The sequence below is a fragment of the Diabrotica virgifera genome, chromosome 1, assembly GCF_917563875.1.
Source record: "Diabrotica virgifera virgifera chromosome 1, PGI_DIABVI_V3a".
Lineage (NCBI taxonomy): Eukaryota > Metazoa > Arthropoda > Insecta > Coleoptera > Chrysomelidae > Diabrotica > Diabrotica virgifera.
This window is the reverse complement of record NC_065443.1, coordinates 88968820-88994252: the sequence shown is the minus strand read 5'-3', so window position 1 is coordinate 88994252 and position 25433 is coordinate 88968820. Positions and strand designations below refer to the sequence as shown.

General features: G+C 34.5%; 2 protein-coding genes across 2 annotated transcripts in view; one reads left to right on the top strand and one right to left on the bottom strand.

The window, feature by feature from the left end:
- The first annotated feature begins 571 nt into the window (after nt 1–571).
- The window catches only part of LOC114325880 (myogenesis-regulating glycosidase), a 128795-nt gene continuing 103933 nt past the window's right edge, over nt 572–25433 (top strand). Inside the window, exon 1 of the mRNA XM_028274015.2 lies at nt 572–724. Within this exon, the coding sequence (XP_028129816.2) occupies nt 709–724 (16 nt within the window). The 5' untranslated portion in view covers nt 572–708. The remainder of the gene's footprint in view (nt 725–25433) is intronic.
- The window catches only part of LOC114325881 (general odorant-binding protein 69a-like), a 33928-nt gene continuing 18899 nt past the window's right edge, over nt 10405–25433 (bottom strand). The window contains exons 4-6 of the mRNA XM_028274016.2: nt 20747–20849; nt 20599–20663; nt 10405–10541 (exon numbers count right to left, since the gene is read on the bottom strand). Coding sequence (XP_028129817.1) covers nt 10524–10541; nt 20599–20663; nt 20747–20849 — 186 coding nt within the window. The 3' untranslated portion in view covers nt 10405–10523. The remainder of the gene's footprint in view (nt 10542–20598; nt 20664–20746; nt 20850–25433) is intronic.

Below are 25433 nucleotides of genomic sequence, written 5' to 3'. Positions count from 1 at the left end.
TATCATCCATAAAGATCGGACGTCTGCGCTGGATGGGCCATGTTGAACGAATATTGGAGACCGAAACACCAAAACATATAATGAAGTAAACACCAGTAGGGAGAAGGTCAAGGTCAAAGGGAAGACCCAAACTTACATACATGGAACAAGTGGAACAAGATCTGAAAACACTTGAGATTACCCACTGAAAGAACAAAGCAAGGAACAGAACAGAATGGCGGAAAATCCTAGAACAAGCCAGGACCCAAAAAGGGTTGTCGAGCTACTGATGATGATGATGAATATTTTTCCCAGCCAACCCAAGTTTTTCGTCTTATCTATATACGGTCTTCTCTATACTTTGTAAGCACTTTTGATATAAGAGGGTCGTAACTTCACCAAAACAAGTATTTGATATTGAAAAATAATTCCGTATCTCGACCATTCTTTATAAAATCATTATATAAACTAAATTTGCAACATTACATTAAAACATATTTTATTATATTTATTTTTGTTTAACTACACAAAGTTATAAATTAATTTTACAAAAACAGATTTATTTATTTAGTAGGATTTAACAATCAGTTTAATAGAGCTTCTTTGTTAAGATGCATTTAAGTTAAAAAGTTCCGAACAATTTACGTAATATAGTTTGTTATAAATATACAACACAATATTACATATTATATTGATATTTGTAAAACAGTGATTTCTACTCGCTGTCAGATGCATTTCATTAAAGGTAAGATAAAATAACTTAATATTATAAGCAGAGATTTTCGTACAGTGTGGTGCAAATGAAAGGAATAAATTCGTTTTTTTCATAGGTTATTTTTTGACATATATACCATACTAGTGACGTAATCCATCTGGGCGTGATGACATAATCGATGTTTTTATAATAATAATACGGGTCGTCCGCTAGCTCATTTGAAAGGTTATTAAATTCTCTATTCAGTAATATTAACATTGACATAACTATTTATAAAGTGTGTCCTAAAATGTTTATCTTGAATTCAATTAATTGACACAAAAAGAAGAATGTATGTAATTTAATTAAATTAAAATATATTTTACCTCTGTCAGAAAACAGAAAAAAAATGTTTATTTCATTAATAAACATCGTATTTCGCTAAAATTAAATGTTTAAGCTGCCACCCATTTGCTTCTTAGCAGTTGGAGCATTGAATTTAGGCGAAAAGCAATGTTTATTTGTCGAATAAACATTTTTTTATCTTTTCTGACAGCGGTAAAATATATTTTAAATTAAATAACTTACATAATATATTCTTCTTTTTGTATCAATTAATTTAAATTAAAAAAATTGGACACCCTGTATAAATAATTATGTTATATAATTATTTATGTATATAATTATATATGTTATATAATTATGTTTATATCTCTGATTAAAGAGTAGAATAAACTTTTAAACGAGCTAGAAGACGACCCCTATTTTTATTTAAAAAAAAAATCATCGATTAACATCACGCCCAGATGGACGACGTCACTATGTCAAAAAATCAAAATTTAAAAATAAAAATCGATTGGTTTCAGGATTTTTCCTTGGGGTGGCCGATTTATTAAACAACGAATTTATTCCTTTCATTTGCACCATACTGCATATTATAAAGAATATTACTATAAGAGAAAACAGAACAAATTATACCCATGTATATAACGCACAAAATTGGCGAAAATATGCCAAAATTTTTAAAGAATATCCGTAATCGGTACATATATTAATTTATATAACATGCAAATATACAGATGTAAGTTATAGTCTTGAAAATTTGCATTTAAAACCAATAATTCATATAATAATAATCTAAAATTCCCTCCTCCTGTGGTCTGTTTTTAAACCAAGAGGAGTAATTCAAAACTATGTTTGTAATTGGTACAACCTCAGGCAAGTTTACTCCACTGTTATGTAATTTGGACACTAATGACATTTATCAAATTTTAACACTACTGGCATTTCATAGGTTAATTAAGTTATATCGGCGATTTTTTTATTTTCTGCGTTATTCCTTTAATTTTTAGATTTTTAGTCTATTTTTATATAAAAAACAGTTGTTTTTAGAACTCTTTAGCGACGTATTAGTATAATATAATATGTATGGATTACCGGCGAAGGCCGATATGGTCAATCAAAAAAGAAGATTTATTTGGTGATTTTTGTAGTGACTTTCTTGGATGTGAATCTTTCTTTTTAGTTTAAAAATAAACCATAGTATTTAATAAGTCATACGTTTTATATATATTAAAGCTGCAGTAAGATTGAAAAATTTTTGACGTTTATTTATTTTAATATATTCAAAATAATAATATTTTACGAAATACAGTAACCATACACACTTCTAGTACATAAGCAATTTCACAAACTATTCTTTATAGTATTATCGTTATCAAAATAATTGACAATAATTTTGTTTTTCAGAATTATGCAATTAAAATATTATCCTTTCTATCTGTGTATAAATATTTGTAAATCGAAAAACTTTGAACAGAAGTTATTGGGGTATTTTTAAACTTGTTTGTTTAGGAAGGCAGTAATTAAAGATTTGATAGAGGATCACCTGGATCAACTTTCGCAAAGTACCCCGCACAAACCTTATGGAAATTAGGTCCTAGTGGATTTATTTTATACTTTGGGAAAATACTCTTTGAAGTATCCTGATCAAAAGTTCTCATGGCACAACTCAATCGTATGAAGGATTTTCAAGATATAGAGGCACAAACTCGGAAAATTATAAGATTTACTGGGTATTCCAATTCCCTGAGTTACTGGTTATCTGGGAACATGTAGAAATTTGGATCAAGGAAAAGTACTAGTAGTCTAGGATTTTCTCCTGGCTATCCAATGGCGACCTTTACTTTGACCTTGACCTTCAACGGACGTCATCTTTTAGAGTTTCGAAGGGTTTCAACATTAAATTGATGTAGACAGATTACTCATGGGCTTTTGGAATCGCTAAACGTCATCTTCTAGAGTTTCAATGGTTTTCGGCATTTAATTGATGCAAATGAATTACTGGAGGGTTTTTTGAGGTCGCTAAACACGAATATGCCACAAGAACTGACTCCCGGAGCACCTGGTTTCCAAGGTCAATGAAAGGCGCTCCTGGAGTTTCGAGGGTTTTTGGTACTACATTAATTCAAACGAAGTAGTTAGAGGTTTTTAGGGTTGCTGAACACGAATACGTGATTAGCACAGACACAGGAGCACCTAGTGCCTAAGACAGGTTATCTTCTGGAGTTTCGGAAGAATGAAATGGATTACTCTTAGGTTTTTAACTCCAGAAGATAACCTGTCTTAGGAACCAGGTGCTCCTGTGTGTGAGCTGATCACGTATTCGTGTTCAGCAACCCCAAAAACCTATAACTAATCCGTTTGCATTAATGTAGTACCAAAGACCCTCGAAACTCCTGGAGCCCTATTCAGTCACCTTGGAAACCACGTCCTCCGAGGTTAATTCTGATGGCATATTCGTGTTTACCGATCCCAAAAACCCATGAGTAATCTGTTTATATCAATTTAATGCCGAAAACCTTCGAAACTCTAGAAGATGACGTCCGTTGAAGGTCAAAGCCAAAGTAAAGGTCGCCATTGGATAGCCAGGAAAAAATCCTAGACTGCTAGTACTTTTTCTTGATCCAAACTTCTACATGTTGCCAGATAACCAGTAACTCAGGGAATTGGAATGCCCAGTAAATCTTATAATTTTCCGAGTTTGCGCCTCTATATCTCCATGGAGAACAAGCCTACGTTCTTTCCGATGAAGCTCCAATAAGAGCCGAAAATCGAGATTCAAAGGACTGGACCATGCTCCGTATTCTAATTGAAAAGTAAGATTGTTTTGCCTTCGCATTGCAACTGAATTAAAAATTAAATTTTTATTTTATTTTTTATATTTTTTTTTTATATATTGGTCTTTACTCCTTCGAGTAACTGGGTCCATTTTCTGTTGGAATTTACCATCTGAACAGACGGGGTCGTGAATTTTAAGTTTTTTGAATTCCCTCTTGTCTTCTTCGCTTCAGCATCCATTTGGCTTGCAAAGTTTAGAAGCCTTGGAGGTGTTACCAAGGAAATGGACCAATAAGTTTTCGATTTAAAAATCTTTTAGTAATATTTTAATATTTTCTAAATATTATTAATAATGCTATTAGGATCGAAAACTTCATCTTTTAAGAAATTTAAAATTTAAGCTTATGTATGGTAGATTCTGATTCTGGAGTGTAATTGAACAAAGCCGTTTTGAAGATGAGGAAATTTCTGAGTAACATAAGACTCGCACTGAGTAACGCAAATCCGATATCGCGTGGTAAAATGTTATATCCACTCTATTCTTCTTTGTGGTGTCGAATGTTAATGTTGACTTTATGAGAAAGATAGAAGCTTTTGAGATGTGGCTGTTTAGGAGAATATTGAAAACGTCGTGGACCGATTATATTACGAACGAATATGTTGTACAGAATGGGAAGAGACAGAGAACTTTTCACCACCATTAAAAACAGAAACACAGCATACTTAGAAATGACAAGTACGAGTTATTACAGCTGATTATGAAAGGTAAAATTGAAGAAAAACAGGGTCCTGGTAGACGACAAATATCCTGGCTGAAGAACATTCGCAACTGGACCGGATTAAACACACAGACGCTTTTCATAAAAGCAGAAGATAGAGACGGATTTGCCATGGTTACAGCCAACCTTCATTAGTTGAGTCGGTACTAGAAGAAGAACAACAAGGAGTTTACACTCCTTCACAGCTGCTGAAGTGGAATCTGAGTTCTGGAATAAACCTTTTTATTGCTTGACAATACTGCGCATAAAAAATGCTGCTTCTAACCAAGTGCCCCATCTGGTGATAACAGGTAAAGGTGGTAATGGAACATTACCCAGACGTTCTTTGTAAAGTTGAACTCGTAATAACGATTTTATAAAAACTTTTTTTTATAACATTTGGAAAATTGCCTTATTCCTTTCCCTGCCAGGTTAAGCCTATGAGCTAAACATGTTACGTGAATTAAATTTCTATATAATATCTTTAAGCTCTGTTGCCTTTACTATAATATAGTCTAGTGTTTCCCAACCTTTTTTGGGGCATGCTCCACCTTAGCCTGTCTAAAATTCTTATGCCCCCTATGTAGCATAATTTTTAATATTAAAAAAATGAATTGGTCACTTACGAAACTTAAATGATAGGTTTTAGGAAGAAATCACTAAAAAATTGTTATCAAGATAGTCAATAAATTTTCAAACCATATAATGAAAACCTCAAAGTCAAATTCCAAATAATTTTAATCAAAATTGTTCTATAATTTATTATTTTAATTTAGTGAGATCCTTGCGCTTGATTCTTGTTACTTGCTTCACAGAGATTTTATAACAGGTTCCAAGTTGGCTAGCTTCCAAGTCTCCTTCTTCTTCTAAAAGTGCCTATCTTCTGGAGATGTTGGCGACCACATTGACCCATCTTATTCTATTTACGGCAGCTCGAAACAGATCAGTTGACGTTAGATCAGTCCACTTCCTAAGATTGGCCAGCCAGGATATACGTCTACGTCCAGGGCCTCTCCTGCCCTCAAGCTTGCCTTGTAGAATCAACTGTAGCAGTCGGTATTTTCATTACGCATAATGTGGCCGAAGTAAGCCAATTTTCTGTTCTTTACGGTGTTAATTATTTCTTTGTCTTTTCTTAGCCTCTGGAGAATACTTATATTAGTTTTGTGGTGTATATATGAGACCCTCAACATACGTCGGTAGCACCACATTTCAAACGCCTCTAACCGTTTTATGGCATCTTCTGTCAGACTCCAGCTTTCAACTCCGTATAGGAGGACACTAAAGACGTAACATCTAAGAATTCTTATGCGTATATTGATACTTAACGACAAGTTGCACATAATTTTCCTAGTACTGTTAAAAGAGCTTCTGGCTTTTTCAATACGAGTTTTTATTTCGTAGCTATGATCCCAAATATCCTTAATGTTGAAGCCCAGATAGCATATTTTCTGTACTCTCTCTAAGGGTGTATTGTTTACTGTAATTTGGGCGTTTATGTTGGTGTTTTTACTAATGATCATTATTTTTGTCTTCCTGCAGTTTAGTTTTAGGCCGTATTTGTTACATGCTTCTACAAAATTATCCATAATGCTTTGGAGACCCTGCGCACTATCTGCCAGCAATACTGTATCGTCTGCATATCTAATATTATTTATAAGTTGTCCATTCACTGCAATACCATCTTCTGATTCGTCCAAGGCCTCTCTAAAGATGTTTTCAGAGTATATGTTAAATAGTGCTGGTGACAGTATGCAACCCTGTCTGACTCCTTTTTCGACTGTGAAGATTTCGGACAGTTCATTTTCGAATCGAGCTGTTGCTTTTTGTTGGAGATATAAGTTTGAAACGAGTCTTATATTCTTACCATCGAGTCCTGATGTTTTAGGATATCGATTAGTTTTCCATGTGGGACTTTATCAAATGCCTTCTCGAAATCTATGAAACATGCATACACATCGCAGTTGACATCCCTGACTCTCTGTATTAGAACTTGCAAGCTGAAAAGTGCTTCCCTCGTTCCGAGTCTTGCACTGAATCCAAATTGAACTTCACTCAGCTGTTCTTCTAATTTGGTATATATGCGCGAGTGAATGATAGTAAGGAGTACTTTAAGTACATGGCTCATCAAACTAATTAATCTATGTTCTTCACATTTTCTAGCGTTGGTTTTTTTGGGAAGTGGAATGAATATTGATAGTAGCCAGTCTTTTGGTAAGTAACCAGTCTCGTATTGAATAACTTCGTAAGAGCTGTAATTTGGTGTGCCTCTAATAGCTTTAAAATTTCACCATGCACCTCATCAGGTCCTGCTGATTTCCCATCTTTAATCCGCTTAATGGCCATAGTTACTTCTTCGTTTGTTATTTCTGGGCCGTAGGGATTGTCTATTTCATACGGACTTCGTGCAGCATCTTCGAATAATTCTTGCATATATTCGTTCCATCTTCTTAATTTATCTTCAATTGTAGTCAAAATCTGACCTTCGACGTCTACGACTATGCCTGTATTGCGTTGTTTTCTGATGTTCTGTACTTCTCTCCAAGTCTTCACGTTGTGTTATAAAGAGCAGATTTTTTTTTCTACCATTATATAGCACTAAATCCAAATTCAGCTAAATATAAAAATGGACACTGTAGCAATAGCTTTCTTGCATATTGGCTGCATCATTCATGTTGGAAAATAAATTTGTTTTTAATCAGAAAATTATTCTTTTAAATCAGCCGATAGAATATTCAGATGATTGACAATAATAAGTAAACAGGTAGAGTTACTTCACATTTTTGGAGCCAATGAAACTGTTCAATTAAAAGTTTTTGTTATTAATATATTTCTTACATAACTCGATATTGGTAATGATAATGAAACAAAATATATTCGCTTTGCATCGACAAGAGTTTTATTTGTTCCTTGAAGTTGCAAAGTTTTTCAAAAATTTAGGCTAAATAACTCACAAATGCTTTACCATCGATTGTTAACGATACTTCATTTCTTCAGAAACTAGCTTGAAGAGACGCTCACATTTTGGCATTAGATTTAATAGCATTAACACACTTTATTACTGAATGTAGTACTTCATTTAAAACAAACGATAGGTATATTTTTAGCTACCAAGTTTTCCCTAAGAATAACACAATGCACAAGAATCATTTCTGGATTCCCATGTTTTATCAATTTTAAGCAGGCATTTTCTTGCCATTATTTTAGGAACACTATCAGCAGCACAAGATACAAGTTATCAATATTGCCGCACTGTCTCTCAAAATTGATTCATCTATTGGCACTGAGAAATATCTTGTTTTCCGTTTTTCAACAAGTTGTTTTTCAATATCTTCACACATTACATTTATTCTTTCGCTAACAGTATTGTTACTGAATGGCATAGCTTTTACATCTTTTTCAAGAATCGTTTTAAGAAATGCAGATATTGTTGGTTTTATTAAATTTAATTCTATGGTATGATTTTTTCCAGTTTTAGCGATGAATAAAGAAACTTGGAGTATGAGAAAGTATGAGCATGATCAGCAAATAGAGACTTTATTATTCTTCGCAAAAATCTAGCATTGCATTTAAATGATCCGGAGTGGGGGAAAATCGTGTTGAGTCCATATTCGAATTGCCCCCCTTAACAATCAAATTGCTCCCTTGTGGGGCGTGGGCCCCACGTTGGGAAACACCTAGTAGGTATAGTACTGACGCTTAACATTAATCAAACTTTATCGCATGGTATATTTTTCGGTTGAAAAGAAAAACGGGACAACTCATACATGTTAAGGTTAAATTGTTTGTTTTCTCCAATTGCTTTAAAGCAATAAAGTGACATTTATTTTTTACATCTTCGTATAAACTTAAAATCATTTAAATGTGGCATATAGCGCCCCCGTAAATCAGTACTCTAGTCAACTATAATATTTTTTTATGGTCTCATCGTAGCAAATCTCGGTGTATTTTTTCTAAAGGTTTTTTCTTATCAGGAATTTTAAGTGTATGATATTTCTGCAAAAATGATGTAAAAGTGACATTGTCCACTTTTGAACTTGGAATTCCCGAAGATAACAAGGCATCGCAAATGTCTTTGTTAAAAAGTTCCTGCTCGATGTTTGAGTCCCTTAGCACTGCGCCATTTTCAATTGTCCTTTTGAGTTGGGTCCCTTAAGAGTTTTTCGTTAGTAGCCGAGTGCGAAGATGACCTATAAAGATTACTGTACGAATTCAGCATTAACGCAAAAGAAATGAATATGAAAATATCAGCCCAAAAAACAAAAAGCTTAGTAATAGCCAAAGAACCAATAAGATGCAAATTGGAGTTAGAAAATCAAATTATATAACAAGTAATGGCTTTCAAATACCTGGGAATTAATCTATCAGCCGACAACAATATTGAAGAAGAGGTAAAGGCCAAATAATTAAAGCCAGTAGAACGGCCTGATGCCTAAACGACACAATTTGGAAAAACAAATACCTAAGAATGGAAACAAAGACCCGAATATATAAGTCAGTTATTAGGCTAGTTATGACTTACACGGCCGAAACAAGACCAGAAAACAAAGACATCTGGAGACCAACGAAATGAAGATCTTAAGAAGGATTGCTGGAAAAGGACTACAGGACAGGGTAAGAAGTAAGGAAATCAGACGCATATGTGGGGTAGATAATATAAATACCTGGGTAAAGAACAGAAAAAAGAGTGGAATCAACACATAAGCAGGATGTCTGAATCAAGGATAGTAAGAGTAGCCATGGACAAGTTACCGTTAGGCAGAAGAAGTATAGGACGCCCAAGGAAAAGATGGAATGACAATTTAGGGACACCTAAATTGTCACCGTTGAAGATAAAGAGGCAATACTGCCTAAATAAAAGAAGAAAAAGAAGAAAAAGAAGAAGAAGAAGAAGAATAAGAAGAAGAAGAAGAAGAACAAGAAGAAGAAGAAGAAGAAGAAGAAGAAGAAGAAGAAGAAGAAGAAGAAGAAGAAGAAGAAGAAGAAGAAGAAGAAGAAGAAGAAGAGTTTTTCGCAATTTTTAAGGTGAAAAGGTGTCTTTACATGCTGATTGATCAAATTTTTTTTATCAGAAGAAACAAGAAATTAAACAAGAAGCCAAAGCTTATTCACACGTTTTTTTTACCGAAACATATGCTGACAATGGCTTGCACTTGTCTTAAAATGAAAATAGTTAAAATTTTGAAGCAAGCTCGACAAAATACTTGTCATTAATCCAACTGGAATGCTTGCATTTACCACGTTCAGGATATGGCTAAATCCAAGCATTTAGTGTGGACATCGCGGTATAAACAAATTAGCGAAGTCATGCATTACGTAACAAAATTACACTATAAATGCTTTAAAATTATTACGATAGTAGCCACTCTCAGCGTGCTATAAGAGGGATTACGGAGGAGTGCTTGGAGAAAATTGGGGCTCGGATGATTCTTTCTTGATGTACCTGAAACAAACTTCCTCACCCAAATGAATTGTATGCCCAAATGTTCCTGTAGGTATGCAAGCCTCATTCAGGTCGGGGATTACTATTGTGTATGTGTGTTTATGTATATGTAAGAGAGAGAGAGAGAGAGAGAGAGAGAGAGAGAGAGAGAGAGAGAGAGAGAGAGAGAGAGAGAGAGAGTGAGATAGAGAGAGAGAGAGACACAGAGAGAGAGAGAGACAGAGCGAGAGAGAGAGAGAGAGAGAGACCAACTGGAGATAAACAGCGAAGACGGTGTCAAGAATCGTAACAAAATTTCGTACTTCAAAAACTCCGCACTGGAAGATATAAGAAGGTTTTTATAGCTCTGTATTTCAGTTAATGTCGTCCAGCAATTTATTTGATTCTTGTTTTAATTTTAAATAAACAACTACATAAAAAAACGTTTATTTAAGTCAACATTACGAATACATTTTTAATGATGCCACTTTTTAAAAAACTTAATACAAAAAAAACAAAATTACATATTTTCTTACATCCAATAATTTTTCTACGGTAAAAAGAATGCCTGAAAAAGAAAGAAAACTGAAATAAAAGCGATGAACTTAAAATACGTAAACAAAATTGAGTAATTTTATTACCTATAAGAATTTATTATAAAGATTATTTTTTAATGATTTTAATTTCCAATTGTATAGTATGATTTTTCATCACGTGTTTAATTCTGTCCAATCAGATTATCATTATTTATATACACCGTTCTTGGGCGTCAATGCCCTTCGGTAGGGATCTATGGAGGAGTATCACCAAGCCGCAAGCCCTTATCCCTTGCCGTACCGCTTCTCCATAGGCCGATCAGACACTAGTTTATTCCAGACCAAGCCGTAGACTCTATTGAGTTTTATACTACGGCGTTGGCCTTTTTATAAATTTCATGACCTAGCTGAGGCTCGAAACAGCGATCGCAAATCGAAAAAAATCCACTAAACTTGTCAATCGACTGCGCCTCAACTAACTAGACCGTCTAGACCGACGGTCTAGAGATTATCATTATACTGGGAATAATCTACTTACACTATTATACTGAGAATAAATTTTAGGTATTTTGTGTCTGTTTAATTATGAGTTTTCTAGTTTTGACCACTGTCACATTTAAGAAACTGAATCAAAATAAACTTTTAGTTCTACACCTAATGTCAAATTGTCACGAGGGCAATACAAATCGGCAATTTTAAGCGCTCGAGTGTAATTCGGTAAGGCTATTTTATGAAAAAAACTGTATTTTTAAATAATTTTAATTAATATTTTATTGATATCTTCTGGATATACCAATGTATATCCAGTTAGAAAAGTATTCAACCAATAAAGTTATAGCCACTGGGCGATCACTCTTAATGTTAAAATTCTATTCAACAAAAATGCTTAGTGTTTATGGTTTGAAATAAACAGATGGCGTTTGTAACAATAAAAAAAAATTGATATCTTCGTCTGAATATTTGCTAAACCTGCACATGCTGTTCACTTTGCCAGGTTGTAAAACATTAATTGTGATAAATGTCACTAAATGTTTATTTACAAAACTTGAATTTTGTATCCACAAGGAGGAGTTTCCTGTACCGGGTGTCCCAATAAGAATGGCTCTCGGCCATTTCTCAGGAACCGTTTATACTACAGCTTTGGGAAAAAAAATTTATAACAAAAGTTTCCCCGAGAAAAGCCTGGAAATTATTTTCATAATTGTAAGTCCACCGCTAGAGGGCGGAATTGAATATCAAAAATTAAAAAATCGAAATTTTACAAAATTTGCCTAATGAAAGGGCACTGGAAATCCAATCATAGTATTGTTCATACAATTATGTGCATATTTTATTTCACAAGTTTAAGTCTACCTGTGCAAATAAGAGGTGGGGGTGAGTGGGAACATTGTTATGAAAAAATCGCTGTAAGTCCGGTTCTGCTTAATCGATTTTTACAAAATGGGTCTTGTTGAAAACAGTTCTTTTTCTTTTCGTCAATGTAATAGTTATAATTTGGAAACAGCCTATTACGTAATATGCCGGCTAGAAGGTGCTATTTATTCTTTTTTAGAAATATAGTTTTCTTTGGAAAATATTAAATACAAGTATGTATTTTTTCCTGTATTACAAAATTACACCAAATTAGCAACAGAATACCGAAAACCACATGTCGATACCTTTTTTCTATCTCGAGATATCTTAAGAAACGTGTAAATTTTAAACATAACTGTTGCTGTCATATCAGTGGAAATATAGAAGCACGTAATGTGCTATGAAAAAAATCAAAGGAACATTGTCCAGATGTCACCGTATATAATGAATCAAAACAAAAATAAGACAAATAACACTATAAAATATAACAAAAAAAAAACGTGTGTGTACTTTGTACGCGAGTAAGAAGTTATACTTCTATTATTATGATTTTAACGAAATAAATATATTTTAAACAGTTTAATTTTGTTTTTATTTAAATATTACACTAATTTTAATACTTAAAATAATACCAAAAAAATAGCGTTAATATGTAAATTTTTATGAGTTCTTGCCTCCACGCATTTGTTTTTCTCTCGATGAATCGTAGAAAATATAAAAACGTCAGATTTTCTACACAAATTTTTAATTTTTATTTCATTATACTTTAATATCAATTATCCTATTCACAACTAAGATAAATACATAACTGTTATTGTCACCGGTAAACTAAGTTAAGGAAGTCAAAGTGGAAACAAGTAGTGTGCTATGGAAAAAATAGAACTATTAGAAGTATTAACTTCAAGAAGTCATCATGTGTCAAATTATGTGTCAAATCAGTAAAACATAAAAATTTGTGCATTGATGGTTTGTTGCGGTTTGTTTCTATTAAATTTTATATAAAATTTATACAGAGTGAAATTCAAGATGATTCTTACAAACTAAGAAGCATTTGACATGATAGCCACATTCTTTGAATGCATAAGAAATGCAACTGTTGCGGCTAGAATATATGCAATGAAATATCCCCAAAGACGTCACCCCAGTAGTAGAGTTTTTCATATTTTGTTTTGATTTATTATAAACGGTGACATCTGAAAAATGTTTCTTTGTATTTTTCCATAGCACACTGCTTGCTTTTATATATTTCCACTTATATGACAGCAACAGTTATGTTTAAAATTTACACGTTTCTTAAGATATCTCGAGATAGAAAAAAGGTATAGACATGCGGTTTTCGGTATTCTGTTGTTAATTTGGTCTAATTTTGTAATACAGGAAAAAAAATACATACTTGTATTTAATATTTTGCAAAGAAAACTAGATTTCTAAAAAGAAAATAAATAGCGCCTCCTAGCCGGCATACTACGTAATAGGCTGTTTCCAAATTATAACTATTACATTGACGAAAAAGAGCTACTTTCAACAAGATCAAGATTGTAAAAATCGATTAAGCAGAACCGGACTTACAGCAATTTTTTCATAACAAAGTTCCCACTCACCCCCACCTCTTATTTGCACAGGTAGACTTAAACTTGTGAAATAAAATATGCGCAGAATTTTATAAAGAATACGATAATCGGATTTCCAGTGCCCTTTCATTAGGCAAATTTTGTAAAATTTCGATTTTTTATTTTTGATATTCAATTACGGCCTCTAGCGGTGGACTTACAATTATGAAAATAATTTCCAGGCTTTTCTCGAGGCAACTTTTCTCATAAATTTTTTTTTCCAAAGCTGTACTATAAACGGTTCCTGAGATATGGCCGAGCGCCATTCTTATTGGGACACCCGGTACATAGCTGGCTGTATACCATTAATTACAAGTAAGTTTAATGAACAATTTTTCTTTATAAAAGGTATACAGTGATGAGCGCGCTAATAACCGGCAAAATAGCGCAGAAGATGGAAAACGTATTAAGTTGTGAGATAAAAAGAAATGCAACTAGTAGAGCTGGAAAATTTAGTGATATTAACTTAGTCGATAGAGGAGTATGTCGACTAAAACTGTCACTACGACAGTGGTAGTTTCCAAACTCGTCCGATACGTGTAAAGGTGGGAAACAATCAATATAATGTAAATTTATAAGTTAATATCGCTAAATTTCCCAGCTCGACTAGTTTCATTTCTTTTTACCTCACAGCTTAATACGTTTTCCATCTTTTGTGCTATTTTGCCGGTTATTAGCGCGCTCATCACTGTATTTATCTAAAAACCCATAAAAGGGCTACAGATATCACAGAACGTTTTCGCTCTCTAAAAAGAGCATCATCTTGGTTACAGGCTTGACATGCTGAGCCACCCAAAAATATAGCGGTTAAAACCTTTTAAATGTTGACTAAATGACTTACATTGTAAAATTAATTATGAAATCCAAAAGATGGATATAATCCATAAGGATGAGGCCCTATGGCACTATATGACTCCCACGAGGCACGTGTGTTGCTCTCATTCACAGCTCTCAATGTGAAAACTTTTTTCACTTAGCAACCCACGTGCCACGTGGAAGTCATATAGGGCCCTAGAGCCTTATCTTTATGGATTATATCCATCCTTTGGATTTCATAATTAATTTTATAATGTAAGACATTTAGTCAACATTTACAAGGTTTTCACCTCTGTATTTTTGGGTGGCACAATATGTCAAGCCAGTAATACTGATGATGCTCTTTTTAGAGAGCGAAAACTTTCTGTGATATTTGTAGCGCTTTTAAGGGTTTTTAAATAAATATACCGTTTAAAGAAAACATTTTCATTAAATTTACTTGAATTTTGTATATGAATATTAAAAAATAATATTTCGGATGTCACACGAAAGTAGGAATAAATAAGAAAATATTGCTCCAGTTTGTTTCACAAACTTGTTGCCAGTCGACAGCAAGTTTGAGCCCACAGAGCTCTCGTGTATATTTCGAGGCAACAAGTTTTCGAAAAATTGTAGAATTAATTTCAATTTATTCTTGTGATAATAATGTTGAAAATTTTTATAATTAAATCTTTGATTCGACCGTTTTTCATGGTACAATACTATCTGCATCTGGTATCATCTGCATATCTGATGTTGTTAACTAAGACTCCATTTACTCTTATGCCGACTGTTTCATTTTCCAGAGTTTCTCGCATTACCTCTTCAGAATAAGCGTTAAATAATAGAGGTGATAATATGCAGCTTTGCCTGACTCCTCTCTTTATTTCCATTTCTTCAGATGTTTCTTTTTCTATTCTTACTATTTCTCACTGATTGTAATAAAGATGTGTTATTAGTCTTAAATCTCTTTCATCTAGGTTTTTAGTTTTTAGAATTTCCATGAGTCGGTCATGTTTTACTTTATCAAACGCTTTATTGTAGTCTATAAAACAGACGTAAAGAGCACGGTTAACATCCAAACATGTCTGTGTCAGCACGTTGAAGGAGAATAATGCCTCTCTGGTGCCCATACTATTGCGGAACCCATATTGTGTGTCACTAATATCCAGCTCCAGTTTAGAGTGTATTCTGGCGTGGATAATTTTCAGCAGAATTTTCAAGGTATGTGACATTAAGCTTATGGTTCGGTAGTCACTGCATTCTTTGGCATTCACTTTTTTTGGCAAACACACAAATGCTGATGTCAACATTTCTCTAGGGATGATTCCCGTAGTATAGATAGCGTTGAACAGTTCTACTATTATGTCCAGGTTTTTCTCGTTGACCAACTTTATCAGCTCGCTAGGTAATTCATCTGGACCAGCAGATTTATTAATTTTCATAGAGTTTATTGCCTGGCTAACCTCTGATTTGGTTATCTCTGGGCCTACGTCTCCGGTTTGGCTATCTACGGATGTACTAGCTTCTCTCTGGTCATGAAATAGTTCCTCGATGTACTCTTTCCATCGTCGTAGTTTTCGTTCTGTCTCCATTATAATATTTCCGTTTTTGTCGAGCAATATATTTGAGGTTCTTCTATTTCCTATTCCGGCTAGTGCTTTGACTTTTTTATGAAGGTTGAAGTTGTCATATCTGTTTTGAAGTTCTTCTATTTCTTTACATTTTTCAGAGAAGTAGGTTTCTTTAGCCTCCCTAATTTTTCTTTTCATCTGGTTTTGAAACTGTTTATAGCGGGTCGTATTATTTGTTTTGTTTTTTCTTCTTTCATTTATCAACTCTAGAATTTCCTCCGTCATCCATTCTTCTTTCTTACATTTGGTTGTTGTAAGTACTTTCTTACTTGGCTCTAATATAGAGGTTTTGAAGAATTGCGACTGCTGTTCTACGTTGCAATTATTTCCTGGGTTTCTATCTAGATTTGTGTTGATTTCATGTTTCAAATTTTGTTTTGTTTCTTCTGACTTAAGTTTCTGTATGTTAAGTTTATGTTGTTGCGGCTTTTTTGCGTCTTTTTTAGTTGAAGTTGAAACCTAGCAATAAGAAGATTGTGATCAGAAGATACGTCTGCTCCTGGATATGCCTTTACTGCCTGAATTGAGTTTCGATATCTGTGCTTTATTAGGATGTAGTCAATTTGATTTCTGACGATTTTGTTGTCTTTGTCAGCTGGCGATTTCCATGTATAAAGGCGTCGTTTAGGTAATTTAAGGAATGTATTTGCGACTATAACATTATGCTCCTGGCAAAATTCTATTAGGCGATCCCCTCTGTCATTTCGTTCGCCAGGTCCATATGGCCCTACATTAGGGTAGCATTTTCCTTCGCCAATTTTTGCATTGAAATTACCCATGATCACTGTTATGTCTCTAGATGTTGTGAACTGTAATGTTTTTTGAAGTTCGCTATAAAAGTTTTCTATTTCTCCTTAATTTTTGTCAGCAGTTGGCGCATAAATCTGAATTAGGTTCATTTTTCCATGAGTTGTCAATAACTGCAACATTATAATTCTTTCGGACACCGGAACGAAGCCTGTTACTGATCTCTTTACTTTTTCACTGAGGATCATAGCAACTCCATATCTGTCTTGGGTGTCGCTGCTTCCAGAGTAATAGATTCGCCCATTGTCTGTATTGAGTTCGCCAGAACTGACCCATCTTGTATCGCTTATTCCTAATATATCGATATCTAGTCGCATCATCTCTTGCTGTATATTCCTCAGTTTCCCAGGTTCATACATACTTCTTACATTCCATGTAGCGATTTTGTAGGTGGATTTGTATATATTTAGGGAACAGGGATTTCGCTGACTAACGTCCTGGGAAACCCTGTCGTTACTGTTGTTTCTTCCCCTGCCGAATCTTGGCATCCGAGAACCATGATTAGTAGGTTGTTGATTGTCATTTCTGCAAGCCATGACGATTTCTAGGGATACTCCATGAGTCTTTAATGCAGTGGTTTCCCGTTGCCTTCTGCACTCTTATACCGTTGACCATTCTGTAGGGTTCATCCGCCTTCGAGACCGATTTCTCAGTCTCAGGACAAAAGAGTGCCCTGCCACTAACCAACTCATCCGCCCGAAGCCGTTGGTCAGTAAGTGGGGGATTGCTTATACCGGCAATCATTTGGTGAAGAGCAGGTAGGTTGTAGAAAGAAATATAGTGACCCGTCTGCCCTCGGAAACCTAATAGCCATTCGGGGTCGGAAGAAGAAGAGGTAGCCAAGAGAGGCCGATAGGAAAGATTAAAGACATTTTACTCAAGACCAGTTGAAGAAGAGTAAAATGTGAAGGCCCTTATGACCCGCTAGGTGCAGTTCATAAGCGAATGAGTATTAATACACCTTGTGTTCCCGCTCATACTTCGAGGTGTTGACTACGTTGACTACAGGCTGTATGGCTCGTCCAGCATGCCATAGCACGAAGGGTAGGATGCACGCCATTTTACAATGTAAACACCCCAACTCCATGGCCTGACAACAAAACTATAGGAACTTTTTACCAATTTCACGCTTCACAGATAACATTATTCTGGTGGATATCTTTAATTATGCAACAAAGAGATTAAAAAAACTATTTTCTATTTGTATTTCTTGTTTCCTTTTGTAAATGAACAATGTATTATATTATAGGTATACTTAATAATACATAATTACATATTATAATTTTCTCAAATTATAATCTAACATAAACAATCTAATATCTGATAACTCTACTCAAAAAATCACATTTAATTTATAAAAACCACATAACCTAAAATTGATGCTATTTTGTCAAAGTTTCTTTCTATTTCATGTCAGTTTATTGCACCGTGTAATCACTTTATTGCAGAAAGTTAGTTGCAACTTATTGCACAAGTTCTTGCGCAAGAAATTGTGCAATTAATTGTGCAATTACTTGCATCGTGTAAAGTGGTTATTAGGCAGTGGCGGGTCTACAGGGAGGGAAAATGGGGGAATTTCACCCCCTAACAAGGTCGAAAATTAAGGAAAAAGAAATGATTGAAACATCAAAATATATTAGGTGACATAAAACTTAAGGATGGGGTATGGCTTGAAATATTTAATTTTTTTTTTATTATTTCAAATAAAAGTGCATACTTTCAAGAATACTCTCTGAAAATTTCAAAATAATCGGAGTAAAATTACCAGAGATACAGCGTGTTGAATATCCCTACCTTCGACTCGCTTTGCCGCGACTTCGCGCCAGCACGCTTCGTCTTCTCTTTTGTAGATTACTCCTCGATTCAAAAAACATATTTCAATGTGCATCACTTTACGATTTGGCAGACAAATAAAAAGATGAAGATGCAGTTGTCAAAACTTTAAACGCGTTTTCCTCAAAACTGCTTTTTCAAATGCGGTGGACATTGTATCTGAAAAACTACTCGGCCGATCTACCTGATATTTTGCACAGATTTTCTCTAGACATTTCATGAGGTAACAACATCGAGATATTTTTCTTTTTTTGTTTATTTTTTGTTCAACAATAATAAATCTGTTGATTTTCACAAAATGTTTACCAAAAATTTCATTTTTTTGATTTCTGAGTGATACCAAATTTCAAAAATCAATAAAAGTAAGGAAAAAAACGTTGTGACCTCGAAAGACTCATAAGCTAAATAAATCTTTTTGAATTTTTTGTTTCGTATGATCTAGTGACGAGTTCTGATGTCCACCGCAAAATCCATTTTTGTGTGAGCTGCCTGTCAAAATTTGTCACCAATGGCTTATTTTTCAATGTTTTGGACTGAGTTTTTTTCTAAATATTCTTTGAGTTATACTTAATATGTTTATTTAATTTAAAAATAAAATAATTGTACCATAGCTTCGAAAAAAATTCCACAAAATGTGCTTGATTTGTTGATTTCAAACCATACCCCCCCTTAAGCTACATACAGACAGATTCAGCAAAATAAACGCGCTAATTAGGAAAATTAAGGGAACTTAATTCTGATAAGTTATTATTTATAGTCTTTTATGTGGTTTGGTTATATCTTTTTTATGTCTTTTGGTTGATGTTCCATTGGAAGTTCCCCCCCTAAGGCAACTTTACCCTCCCAAGGCAAATTTCTAGATCCGCCACTGCTTAGGTCATATAAAATGCATCTCAATAAAAATTGTAATAATCCGATAGTTTCATACATTTTATAGGTTTGTACCGACACTACTGTGAGATCATTTTCTTTTATAAACATGTTTTACACGTTTCAATTGGGTATTCCCCAAGCAGCAATTTAATTTCAACATCATGGCATCTATACTCCTATCTGATTGTCGACCCATTTGGGTTCTTATCATGGGGAATCAGCCTGCACTAACACTGTGGTTTTAAAATTTTATTGTGTGACTTGGCAACTTCTACAATAATTTATTCTCAAGTCGTTCCTGGTTTTAGCTTATAGTTATCTATTCTCTAGAATAGATAACTATATATATCTTCTTAAGATCTGCAATTATCTAGTTCTCCCATCTCGTTTTCGACCTTCCTCGTAATCTGCCTGATACTGGTCTTCATCTGGTGATTTTATTTATAGCTACATCCTGCTTCTGGACTCCTTCTTTCTAGATGTCCCATCCATCTGAGTCTCTGTGCTGTCATAAATCTGACGATACCCTCTCCTTTTAAAAGTTTTCATATTTCGTAGTTCATCGAAGGTAATTTGAATGTTTTTGACATAGCAAATTAGCAAAAAAATTTTAATTTTAATAATTCTGCTTAAAACTACGTACTAACATGTTAGCTCAAGAACATACGCTACGAACAAAGCCAAAAGAGTAATTATCATCAAAGCATTTCCATAAATGCACCCAAAAAATACAGAAAGTACAGAAATTCCAAAAAAAATATAATTTTTTACTACTTCAAAATGCATAGTAATATGGCCAAATTGTCAATAAATAAAGTCAGTAATATTTCTCGCGTGTTTCATTTGTGTTCTTTTCTGTAAATTAGACCATATATCCACTATTTTTTCAGTTTTTTCGTCTTTTTAATATTAACATATTTTCAAATATTTTAAAATTGTCTTATAATATTTGTTTCTCTTGTTTGTTTCGACTATTATTTTTTGTGTTATGATGCTCCATATCTCATATGTACCCAATACCACCACAGTATTTACACAATAATAATTTCATAAACACAAGTTTTATCTGTCTAAAGTGTTCTAATAATCCAATTTCATTGTTTTCCATTCATAGCATAAAGGGATGGATAAAATAAATTGGATCTGACCTTTACATAATATTTAAGAAAATAAAATGATCTTACTCTTTTATCCATATCGTAATAACATTTCAATGTATTAAATATGGCTTCGCATACATCTGCACCAGCTGAAATAGATTAAATGCGTTAGTATAGATACACAAATGATGCAAAAAATATAAGAAATAATCAATAGATACAAAAAATTTACCTTGAGTACCACACTTTGTGATTACTGGGGTAGCAATATCTTTCATCTCATCGGGTAAAATAGCTAGAGCACCTTCTATGTCAATTTTTTCATCGTCAGTTATCTACAATAAAATTAAAATTAAAAAATCTCATAGGGAGTACCTTGTGCATCTTGAGATGTTATCCTAGACATTTTTTTTGATATGTATATCATGGTTAATTTTATCTGTGTTTCAAGCTCTTATATGTCTTTTTTCCTTCTTGTTCTTTTTTTTTTCTTCTTCTTCATCTTTATAAACAATTCTGCTTGTTCATTGGAGGATAGATCTATGGAAGGTTGTCACTCCATCTTTTGCGCGGTCGACCGATACTTCTTCTACCGATTGGTGATTTATCTCGTGCTATTTTGACCACACGTGTCTCCCCCATTCTGTTTATGTGGTTATTCCATTATTTTTTTCTATTTAGTGTCCATTCGTTTATACACTGTATGTTACATTGTCTTCTAATGTCTTCACTCCTCTTTCGATCTCTCAGCGTATTTCCTGTAATTCTTCTCAGTACTCGGACCTACATGAGCCATACCTACGACAAATGCCGAAGTCTTGCGGAGGATGCTCCAATATCCGGAGGATGCTGGAGTAACTGCTCCAACTTTTATTTGAAGGCAAAATCAATAGCAAAATAGTACCAGGAAGAAGATGCAACCCTTAGCTAATTGGCTTAAAAACCCACGACAATGGCCGAATATAACCTCTATAGAACTATTCAGGGCGGCTGAAAATAAGATTAAATGGACAAATGTAATGGCCAACGTCCTTAAGGTTAAGACACCGTAAGAAGAAGATATGATTCATATGACGGGATCGATGTTAAAATAATGAAAAATCTGTCATTTTTGCACACAATTGAGTTTTTTAACTTCTTCTTCTTCCTTTTTATAAGCAATTCTGCTTGTTCATTGGCGGATTGATACCTCTATGGAAGGTTTTTACTCCATTTTTTGCGCGATCGGCCGATACTTCTTCTACCGATGGGTGATTTATCTCTTACTATTTTGACCACACGTATCTCCCCCATTCTGGTTATGTGGTTGTTCCATTCTTTAATTCTATTTAGTGTCCATTCGTTTATACACTGTACGTTACATTTTCTTCTAATATATTCGCTCCTCATTCGAGCACTCAGTGTATTTCCTGTAATTCTTCTCAGTACTCTCATCTCTGCCGTTTCCAGTAGTCTTTGTGTTGTGGCTGTATCGGATCTTGTTTCTGATGGTCTTACACTGGCATTATACATTCTTGACTTCATCTCAGTGTTAATATGTCGGTTTCGTCATATAGTGTTATTAAGGCATCCTTTCCAAGGAATTTTACATCCATTACTTCTTCAATACTAATACATAGCATCAATTTCTAGTTTTCATCTGATTGGTTCTGTACTGATTACTATTGTTTTAGTTTTCTGAGGTGAAATTGTCATATTGAATTCTTTTGCTGTTAAGTAACGTTTACACGTATCCAGTAACTGGCGCCAGTCTCACTGGAATGCGAGTGCTTGACTAAGACAGCGCTGGATAGGTTCGTTTACACGTGTCCAGTAACTGGCGCCAATCCCACTGGCACTCTTATTAAAAATCCTAATACTGCCACTGAAACCACAGGTACGACAGCGCCAGCGACTGGAACGCTGTGTTTACACGTGTCTACAACCACTGGCACGGGGTTAAAGGGGACGCGGACGAGGGCCACTGGCATGATAAATAGACCAGCTTTCTATTCGAGACAGCGCTGACAGACAGTGCTGGACTGGAGCAAAAAAGCGTTTACATGATGCCACTACCATGCGAGCACTGTCGTTCCAGTGCGACTGGCGCCAGTTACTGGATACATGTAAACCTGCCTTTATGTTAAATCTGTGGACTAATCTTTGCAGACTATCTTCATCTTGGGCTATCAATATTACGTCGTCTGCGTAGCAGAGTATTTTTACTTCTTTGTTTCCCATTCTATATCCTCGTCCTTTGTTGACGTTTTTGATGATTTCATCCATGATTAAATTGAAGAACATAGGACTCAATGAGTCTCCCTGTCTTATTCCGCTGCCTATATCTATAGGTTCTGTAAGTCCACTTCAACGAAATAGTATTGGTTCATAAATATAAATACTTCTTCTTCTTCTTCCTCTTTATAAGTAATTCTGCTTGTTCATTAACGGATTGATACATCTATGGAAGGTTGTCACTCCATCTTTTGCGCGGTCGGCCGATACTTCTTCTTTTTCTTAAGGTGTCCTCTCCGATACAGAGGTTGGCAATCATCATAGCTATTTTAATTTTTGAGGCAGTAGCTCTAAATAGTTGTTTTGAGCTGCAACCAAACCATTCTCTCAGGTTTTTCAGCCATGAAATTCGTATTCTTCCGACGCTTCTTCTGCCATCTATCTTTCCTTGCATTATGAGTCGCAAGATGCCATACTTCTCGCCCCGCATCACATGTCCAAGATACTGTTGTTTTCTTTCTTTAATTGTAAGTTCAACTTCCTTCTCTTTACCTATTCTTCTCAGTACTTCATTGTTCGTGACTCTATCTACCCAGGAAACCCTCATAATTCTTCTATAGGTCCACATTTCAAAGGCGTTAAGTCGTCTCATTGTCTCTACATTTAACGGCCATGATTCCACTCCATACTATAGTACACTGTATACGTAACATTTTGTTAGGCGTACTTTAAGAGCTAATGTTAAATCTTTGCTTCATAGGACCTTTACTTTAAGAGCTAATGTTAAATCTTTGCTTCATAGGACCTTTTTCATTTTCATAAAATTAGAACGTGCTTTTTCGATTCTGACTTTGATTTCTGCAGTGTAGTCATTCTTTTCTGTTATAAGTGTTCCTAGGTAAGTATACTTTTTTACTCTTTCGATCTGCTGACCCCCTACTATCAAGATTTCGTTATTATTATGGTTTTTTTTACTAATTTTCATAAACTTCGTCTTTTTGATATTGAGAGAAAGTCCGTACTCTCTACTACACTTTACTATTTTACTCATGAGTCTTTGCAGGTCTTGTAAACTATCGGCTATTATTACTGTATCATCTGCATATCTGATATTGTTAACTAAGACTCCATTTACTCTTATGCCGACTGTTTCATCTTCCAGAGTTTCTCGCATTACCTCTTCAGAATAAGCGTTAAATAATAGAGGTGATAGTACGCAGCCTTGCCTTTATTTCCATTTCGTCAGATGTTTCTTTTTTAATTCTTACTATTGCTCGCTGATTGTAATAGAGGTGTGTTATTAGTCTTAAATCTCTTTTATCTAGGTTCTTAGTTTTCAGAATGTCCATGAGTCGATCATGTTTTACTTTATCAAACGCTTTATTGTAGTCTATAAAACAGACGTAAAGAGGACGGTTTACATCCAAACATCTCTGTGTCAGCACGTTGAAGGAGAATAATGCCTCTCTGGTACCAATACTATTGCGGGACCCATATTGAGTGTCACTAATATCCAGCTCCAGTTTAGAGTGTATTCTGGCGTGGATAATTTTCAGTAGTAATTGCACAAGAGCTCTAAAATTCTATATTAATTTTAGAGATCGAGTGCAATTCGTTGCGATTATTTCATGAATAAAACTGTTCAAAACCAAAATGTTATTGTAATTTATTTGTGTAAGTATAAATTAGTACAATTGAACGCACAGTGGTTATAAATATTTGACGCTTGAAAGTCATCACTTTTATAATTTTTGTTGTTGTTTGTTTGGGTTTATATGACTGCGGACACTAAATCCATTCGCCAATTTATAATTTTTAAAACTTTAATTTTCATTAATGTCACTGAATGTATTTTTTCATAGCAACGAAGGGCATCTGACGTAATATACTTGACGACGGGCAATTATCAATTTAATTTAGATTTCTGTAGCTTTCTATTGGTCAGAATCTCCTATGAATGAAACAATCAGCAGATTTTTCAAGGTATGTGACATTAAGCTTATGGTTCGGTAGTCACTGCATTCTTTGGCATTCACTTTCTTTGACAAACACACAAATACTGATGTCAACATTTCTCTAGGGATGATTCCCGTAGTATAGGTAGCGTTGAACAGTTCTACTATTATGTCCAGGTTTTTCTCGTTGACCAACTTTATCAGCTCGCTAGGTAATTCATCTGGACCAGCAGATTCATTAGTTTTCATAGAGTCTATTGCCTGACTAACCTCTGATTTGGTTATTTCTGGCACACATCTCCGGTTTGGCTATCTACGGATGTACTAGCTTCTCTCTGGTCATGAAATAGTTCCTCGATGTACTCTTTCCATCGTCGTAGTTGTCGTTCTGTCTCCATTATAATATTTCCATTTTTGTCCAGCAATATGTTTGAGGTCCTTCTATTTCCTATTGCGGCTAGTTCTTTGAGTTTTTTATGTAGGTTAAAGTTGCCATATTTGTTTTGCAGTTCTTCTATTTCTTTACATTTTTCAGAGAAGTAGGTTTCTTTATATACTTCTTCTACCGATTGTGGATTCATCTCTTGCTATTTTGACCACACGTGTCTCCCCAATTCTGGTTATGTGGTTGTTCCATTCTCTTTTTCTATTTAGTGTCCATTCGTTTATACACTGTACGTTACATTGTCTTCTGATAGCTTCACTCCTCTCTCGATCTCGCAGTGTATTTCCTGTAATTCTTCTCAGTAC